Source organism: Oreochromis niloticus, linkage group LG19, assembly GCF_001858045.2.
Source record: "Oreochromis niloticus isolate F11D_XX linkage group LG19, O_niloticus_UMD_NMBU, whole genome shotgun sequence".
Classification (NCBI taxonomy): domain Eukaryota; kingdom Metazoa; phylum Chordata; class Actinopteri; order Cichliformes; family Cichlidae; genus Oreochromis; species Oreochromis niloticus.
Window position 1 is genome coordinate 21981573 of NC_031983.2, and position 8805 is coordinate 21990377.

Consider the following 8805-nt stretch of genomic DNA (forward strand, 5'->3'; position numbering starts at 1 on the left):
AAAATAAGATTTCCTTTATATTTATCAATATTAATTGAATATTAACAAACACTTAGAGCATAAAACTTGCTTGTTTTATTCTGTAAGTGTTAGGCACACACTAACAAGTCTGTGTTAGGCACGGTGGTAGAAGACTTTGCATGAGTGGGACAAGTGTTTCCCACATTTGCTGAAATGGCAACCTAGGTGCCTTTACAGTCTTATAACCCCACCAACCCCTGTGTTGATTTGCGTTTTAATCTCAGTTAGGTAAGAATAACACTAAACACTTCTAGTGCTATCTCACATAGCCAGTTTAGAATCACTAGTTAACCTGACATCCAGGTCTTTAGGAGGAGGCCAGGATACCTTTAAAACACAAAGTTTAAAGTTCCTGGGTGTGCACATAGACACAGACTCCCAATGGAGCTCAAACACTTCGGCGGTTGTAAAGAAGGCCCAACAGTGTCTCCATTTTCTAAGAATCCTCAGAAAATTGGACCTGAAGAGGGAACTGCTGATTGTCTTCTACTGTTGCTCCATTGAAAGTGTGCTGACATACTGTATCTCTGTATGGTTCTCCAACTGCACCATGGCACACAAAAAGGCACTTCAGAGGGTCATTAATGTCTCCCAAAAAATCACTGGACATCCTCTTCAGGCTGCTGAAGTCATGGACAAAACGGACTCAAGAACAGCTTTTACAACAGGGCAATAGCCCTAAGCAATGCTACCAGCTGACCAAATTTGCTACCTCGCTGGACTTTTTTTTTTTTTTTCCTGGGGGGGGGCAGCAATAACAACAACAACAACAATAATAATAACAATGATAATGTGCAATAAACATTCACTCATTCTTTTATTTATTTATTAAGTTATTCATTTTTTTTGCTCATACCTTTCTTCCACTTTTAAAAAACTCCACTTTAAGTTACTGTGTTGTGTTATTACAATGCATCATTGTTTTGCATTTTATTTGAAGGTCCCCTTTAAAGTCCAGCACCACAAAGAGGTAATTACACAAAGATGCCATCTACAGTTGCATAAAACCGCAATTTTCCTTGAGCTGACCCAGAGTGGTGAATCTAAAATCGATTTGAATAGATGTGGGTAAAATTTGACCCAGAGCAGCCTCAATTTTTCTGTATTTTAGCAAATTTCATTAAGCTTCCAGCTTAAAAAATGACCTATAGGGGATTTTTACTGCTGTTAAATGGCTAAAATATAATTCAACTGACTTTCTGTGTGTGCTTAAGACGGGGCAGATGAATTACATTTACCAAAAAATTTGAAACATTTGAAACAAGTGACTCTGTCTTTGTCTTTTTGTTGTTAATAATTTCTTAACTAAATTTGGTTAATTTCTTTTTTATGACATTTCACTTTAAAACCACTGCGCCCAGCTGCAAACTCGGTGTACCCTGTTACGTAACGTCTCCAGTAGCCGTCTTGTCACGCATCGAACTACAATCCCATGATCCTGTGCATGGTTCAACCTTCACCCCATCCGTTTGCAGCTCGCACCCCCATTCCTGCTTTGACATCAGCTGTTCCGCCTACACTTCGGTAGCATCCTGCTGGAAGAGGCAGAGGAGCGCAGATCCATAGCATGATGTTCCTTTTATTAATTATCGCGGGCCTCGGAGTGGTGACGCTGCTGGTGATTTTATTTGCACCACAAATAAGGTAAGCGCCCACTTCACGCGCTCAGTCATTAGAATTTAAACGCAGAGTTTAACACTGGATGTCAGGGCAGGTTATTACTTGGTTAACAAGACATTTAGGTGGTGTGTTGTAGTTATTACGATGAGGATCAGTTTGATTAATGAAGCCACATGATCGTTATTTGTGAATGCTTTACGTTAATGGTGATTTCACATGAGGCTGCTGATCAATGAAATAGAAAAATTGAGCTGTGGGAGGGTGTTTTTTTTTCTTGCACAGATGAACCGGGTGTCTTCCGTCTGAGCTGCTCGGGCCTATCAGCAGCCGGAGCGTGGGAGGAGTTATATATGCATGCAACACTCCAAGAGAGCTATTGGTTATGTGGCGGCACTGCTCACTGGCGTGTGTTTCGCACCACTTGCACACTTCACTATCCAAGTTTTTGTGTGAATAATTAACCCGGTTTCACCACAATGCCAGCTTTAACGGGGGCATAGCATGTAGAGACTGCAGAAGGAGCTCCTAGTCATTTAAATGGAGCTGTCTGCTGCATTTGATGATGCAGAATTTGTGTAGTATAAATCAGTCTTGTTTGTGTGCAGAAAATATGCAGCAGGAGGAGTGTGCAAGTCCACAACTCGTCTTGATGGGAAGACGGTCCTCATCACTGGAGCCAACACAGGAATTGGGAAGGAGACTGCCCTGGATCTGGCAATGCGAGGTGCCTCTTTAAATCCATAACCTGCTACTGAGAGAAATCAGCAGTCTCTTAAAGCAATAAGACTGAAATCAGCGTCCTTGTCCCATTTAAAATATACATAATAAAATGGACCATGGTGTGACACAATTAGCTGTTGTGGTCTCAAGGAAATCCTCGCTTTAAATGTAGTCACATAAATACTTGACTTGTTGTATGATTATAATATGGTCAATATGCCATCAGTCTGGGTTTGGAAAAGGTATAAAGTTTTATTTTGGTTTCGTTAAGAAAAAAACAATTCAATCCTATGAGTGGGTCATGACCTCCAACCGTAGCTTCAACCCTAACTTCATGTATTAGGTGCGAGTGAAAGGGATTGATGCATGTCGATTAGAATGATTCGTTTTTTTCTCACCTCATTCCAAATACTCAGGGGAATAAGCTTTACAAAATGTTAAAGAAATACATAAAAAACATTTACATATTCTGAAAGCACAGGATTAGGACTAGGTTTGTCGCTGATGATGACTCACAGTGCCATTAAAATCTTAATAATTTGAGATAGAAGGCAACTGCATTTCTTTAAAGTTTGTGAAGAGGCTTCTTTAGTTCTGAACTGAACAATCATTTTTTTTCACACTGGGTCAGGTCAGTTTAAATTGCTTTTTTCCCCCCTTAATAAATTATATAATAATTTAAAAGCTTTTTTGATGATATTTAAGCGTGACAAATATGCAAAAAAATCTACGGAATCAGGAAGGGGAAAATACTTTTTCCATGGCACTTTATGTTAGAGTGGATTGTTAAATGTTGTCATTTTTATGCTTACCATCTCTACATTGTTTTAACTCTGTGATGAAAGGATTCTTCTGTCCTTCCCCCAGATTCTCGAGGTTCTGAGTGGGGGGCTGTAGTCTTTTATTACAGGCAACATCCTTGTGAAGGTCTTTTTGATGTTTGGTAAAACTTCTTGCCCTTTGTATGGTTTCACTTTGTTATCTATGGTAAACAATACATTGGGTGTGGGGGAGACTACCCTCTTTATGACCAAGGATGTTGCTCCTGCTTTTATGACCCTCTTTGGTCAGGAGGAGGACACACACACACACACACACACACACACGCACACACATTCTTATTTACATACAGAAGTTCACACATATACATACAATGCCTTGTCTTAGAACCATGTGGGCGTTGCTTTGCTGGGATGTGTTTTGTGTGAACTGTTTCTCAATAAAAGGCAGCGAGAGGAGGCCATCGTCGGGGTCATTTTTGTGGTGGACACAGACGAGGCCTCCCTCGTCTGTGTAATCGATCGATCGTTGACTGTCTTGTTTTCTTCATGATGAATAAGTCTCTAGAACTAGCAGGGCTTGTGGAAGCACAGACCCAACACTTTATACCTTACAGCATTAAGTTACTCTTTAATGCTTTTTAGTGGATGACATTGTAACAAGTTTAAATCTTTCAACAGTCTCAAATATTTCCTGCGCGTGGGACTTAATAATTACTTGGCCTTTAAAAATAAATTGCATTCTCTAAAAGGTTTTTTGAGTCATCAGTGAAAAAGCTTTTCTACATCACTGACTAACAGGTCAGCTACATAATTTCCCTAGAGATTAATTCTGATTTTTCCCAAACCACACACCAAACCTTTGTTTGAGTTCATTTTTTTTGTTAATAGTTTAGTTGCTGCTTCTTTGTCACCTGGTAGGAGCTCGGGTGATCATGGCGTGTCGAGATGTGGAAAAGGGTGAGGAGGCTGCGGCCAGTATACGAGCCAGTTACCCCGAAGCACGAGTGGAGGTCCGGGAGCTCGATTTGGCAGATACGTGCTCTATACGAGCCTTCGCACAGAAATTCCTAAGAGGTGAGCACAGGTTAGCTTTTTAATACTCACATCTATAGAGCCCAAGTGTATGGTTATTAAATAGCTTTTTTGTGTTCTTCTCTTTTTTAGAAGTCAACCAGCTACATATCCTTATAAACAACGCTGGGGTGATGATGTGCCCCTACACGAAAACTGTCGACGGCTTTGAGATGCATATCGGAGTCAATCATTTGGGTACGCCTTTTATCGAACCTTTTATAATCAGTGAATCATTGTAATTATTGTCCAGCATCGCTGTAAATCAATTAGTCTCCAATGTGGGGACAGTTATTTCCAAAATAAAATACACTGAAAGGATGATTGTTACATGTTGCAGGCCACTTCCTGTTGACGTCCCTCCTAATCGGGCTTTTGAAGCGCAGCGCTCCGGCCCGGATTGTGGTGGTCTCCTCTCTGGCACACAACTTCGGCTGGATCCGCTTCCATGACCTTCACAGCCAGGGCAGCTACAACAGCGGATTAGCATACTGCCAGAGCAAACTGGCAAATGTACTGTTCACCAGAGAGCTGGCTTCCAGACTCAAAGGTACACAAATACAAAACATTGTAACCAGCAAGACAAAGTGTGGGAGAAACTATGTGACATTCATATCTGAGAGAGGAATGATGAGCATTTGTGCCAAGGGTGATCACGAGGTGTTCTGAGGCTTCTTAAATGAAAGACTCAACCATAAAATGTGACAACACAGTCTTTCATAAACAAGCTTTTAAAATGGAAGCTTTTAAAGCTTTTAAAGCCAACATGAAAACTTACAGAAGAAATGTTTTTACCTAAAATTTAAGCTGATAAAATTGTGACAAAAAGTTGGTGCATTTCTTTCACAGGAACTAATGTCACAGTGAACTCGGTTCATCCGGGGACGGTAAACTCTGACCTGACCAGACATTCAACTCTGATGACGATATTGTTCACCATCTTCTCCGTGTTCCTGAAAACTCCACGGGAAGGAGCACAGACTAGCATCTACTGTGCCATTGCAGAGGAACTGCACTCTATCTCTGGGAAACACTTCAGGTATGACACAAAGAAAGACAAAGGAAGTGAAAAATCTGTATAAGCACCAACCTGTAATTTGTTCCTGCTACCAAACTTTCCATCCTGACCACAGAGCATTTGACACCTTAGTCTACACCAGTGACTCCAACATGGTTTGTCATTGTTATTAATTTATCAGCCTGGTTTTACACTTAAAGGAAATGTATTTTTCACTGCTGGGACCTTTTAGATGAATATTATATCACAACATTTGTCAAAGGACCTGAAGCGAGATCGATCAACTGCAGACCAGACAACAAACGACGGAGGCACCAGACAAGTGCAATCAAACGATGAGTTTATTAACACAGGAGAAGAACCATCAGCATATGGCTTCTTTTCCTCTTTTCCTCTGACAAAAATACATTGAATGCTGGTTTTATAGCATAGAAAATTAACGCCCACACATACATGTCAATACAGGTCAAAAATACATTGTTTACAGACAAGAGTACTGATAGGTTTGTAGCTTGAACCCATTCGCTGGAACGTTGAAGACAATTTAATTACACAGCAAGCAAGACACGAGTAGGCAAGTTCTTTATGTTTTACGTGCACGGGAGAGAACCGGACAAACGCCGTTCCTTCGCTTGACCCCAATTGCTCTCGTCCGCTCTCCCGTAACACTGCTCTTTTATTGTGGTTACATGAATATGCATAGGTTCATTAACATATGACATCTTACATGGGTGTACATGTGAACAAAGAATACCCTGTGTGTGTATGTGTGTTTATGTGTGTGTGTGGGGTCAAAGCATGACCCCATAAAGACTTCCCTAAGCCTGCTGGCCTATAAGTCCAGCAGTTCATCTAGACCAGGGGTCGGCAACCCGCGGCTCCGGAGCCGCATGCGGCTCTTTAGTCCTTATAGTGCGGCTCCGCGTGGTTTGGGCAAATAAATTAGAAGTATTTAGCTGAAGTGTATTTTATTTATGTTAGTTCTACTGTTGTCTTCCTATCAACTCAGAGCAATTTGGCAGTTCTCCTCTGAGCTTAGTTTGTGACATTTTCACTCGGTGAACCGCTTCTCACTGGATATTCTTTCGTTTTTGGACCATTTACTTTAAACTACAGAGATGGAAAATCCCAGTAGACACCAGTGGTTTCTGAAATATCAACCAGCAACTTTCAGAGTGACTTAAATCACCTGTCTTCCTCATTCTGATGTTCGGTTTAAAATTTATTTCATTTCTGCATCCTTAAATGCATTGAGTTGCTGCCATGTGATTGGACAGCTGTACCTAAAAAATTAGCTGATACTCAAGTTCGCAAAAGCCCACCTGGATAATCCACAACAGTTATAAATTGTTTTGTTGCCTTAGAAAAAATATGTAAAAATGCAAAAATGTTAAGTTTGGAGTAAAAAAGGCAGCAACACCAGAACCTTGTCCGCGCTGTGAAACTGGGTAACGTTGCATAATGGTTTGAAACCTGTACGTCTTGCAACAACTTTTACAAAACTGTAACAAATTTTACAGGGTAGTAGTCTATGATGGGAAGTTTAGAAGACGTTGTCTGATACACAAAACAAGCATGCAAATAAAAAAACAATACCTGGAAGCTGAAAAGGGAAGAAATGGTCAATTCAAACCATGTACCTGAAACCAACTCGGGGGCTGTGGAATGAAATGAAGAAGAAATAACAGTGAACTGAAACAATTTTCCAGAATGTAATATTCACAGTTTCACTTTTAGCAGCCACACAAAACATCTGATGGAAGGCGTTACCGCAAAAGAACATTCCAGAAATTACTTGATTCGTCTGTTAGTTTGTTAGCCTGCTTTGCAAGTGATTGTTCACTGAACACGTGAACACTGAACACGTGAGAAGTACAAATCCTTGTCTGCTATTAGTTTAGTCAGATTGTTTTCGGCTACAATTGTAACATTGATAAGCAGCTAAATGTACTTTATGTAAATTAATGCCAAAACCCTAGTGAATCTAAAGGTTTTCCTTTTTTCCCCTTTGCAGCTTGACTTCTTTTTAAATTTTTTTATTTTAATTATTTATTTTTTTTTATTATTCATACCCGATTCAGGGTTGGGGGCTGGGGCCTATTCTGGCTGTCATAAGGCAAGAGTCGGGGTATACCCCTGCCAGGCTGTTGCAGGGCTAACACAGAAAGCCAGACAACCACTCACATTCATACCTACAGGCAATTTAGAGTCACCAATTAGCCTAACTGAATCCTGAAGGCCCCAGTCTGGTGGATTTGAACCCAGTACCTTCTTGCTGTAAGGCACCATTGCGTTGGTTGTGCTTCTTTGCTTTTATTTTTACAACTTTGCACATAAAGATGTTCACTCTCTTTGTAAGCAGACCGAGCACTGGATCCAATGTTTGGATCTGAGTAATTGATACTTCTTATGACTTAAAAAAAAGCTTCTTGGGGAAAAAAAAGATAGTGCTTATACGATTACACAAGGTAAAAGAGATCCTTGTGCCCAGGGTGATGACTCACAGCGTCATAAGTTCTTATGTAATAACCACTCCTCCTCCTTTCATTTCAGTGACTGCGCCCCTGCCTTTGTGGCCCCACAGGGAAGAAGTGCGGAGACGGCGAGGAGACTGTGGGACGTCAGCTGCGAGCTTCTTGGAATCGAGTGGGACTAATTAGGCTTTCGACCGCCATCTATCTCAGCTCTCCAAGGAGTCCTTAACATTAAAGTTTTTCATTGATTTAATTAATTCCATTATTGTTTTGATGTTCTGTACTTTCCTACCTAATAAGCAGTCAGGTAATTTAAGTAAGAGGTACTATAATGTGAAGTTGCTTTTTTGTGTAATAATATATTAATTACATTATAATAACTTGAGTATTTTGGTGCTCTACAACAGCTTCTCAAACCAAAACCACTCAACCATATTATCATGTAAACACAAATACCTTTTTCGACTTTATATTTTTTGTGACACAATGTGAATAGTGTAGGCAAAAAAGCAACTTGATGTGTTGTAGGATACAGTGAGGAGTCAACACAGGGTAAAAGACCAGCATCTTTATCAAGTATTATGTTTTTTCCAAATGATTTTTCCTGAATTCGCAGTTAAATTGCTCGACTTTAGTGCCAGCATTTCTTAACAACTGCAGGGGTTCTTACAGTGTTTCCAGGTTGATTAAAATTTATTAAAGTATCAAACATGCGCGACAGTCTGAGCCAAAATCACTGCTTAAATAGCATAAATGTATTTTGTCATAACTCTACTAGTCGATGTACAAGATAAGATTTTTTTTTTTTTATTATAGACAACGAATAGTTGAGATTACATTCATATTTCCAAAGATTTTTTTGGTTTTGTTTGGTTTTTTTTACCCCCTACTCAGTGCAATCTGCACATTCCTGTAAGAACTAGTTTAAAATTTATAAGGATCTCTTTAATCATGTTTCCTTTGCAGCATTCACATGCAGGTTTGCCAGGAGTTTACATTCTGTGTTTTATACAAGTCAAAACATGCCTTTTACTACACTTACATTCATGTTACCAGTTGAATGTTTACATTTTATGTAAATAAAACTGAAATATTACTA

General features: G+C 39.8%; 1 protein-coding gene across 1 annotated transcript; it reads left to right on the top strand.

Moving 5' to 3' along the window:
* The first annotated feature begins 1495 nt into the window (after positions 1-1495).
* On the top strand, positions 1496-8674 carry rdh12 (retinol dehydrogenase 12). Its single transcript, XM_003445472.5, has 7 exons — positions 1496-1665; positions 2247-2365; positions 4062-4217; positions 4308-4412; positions 4555-4764; positions 5064-5253; positions 7786-8674. The coding sequence occupies exons 1-7, from the start codon at positions 1589-1591 to the stop codon at positions 7886-7888; spliced, it is 960 nt and encodes a 319-aa protein (XP_003445520.1). The 5' UTR covers positions 1496-1588; the 3' UTR covers positions 7889-8674.
* Positions 8675-8805: the final 131 nt, after the last annotated feature.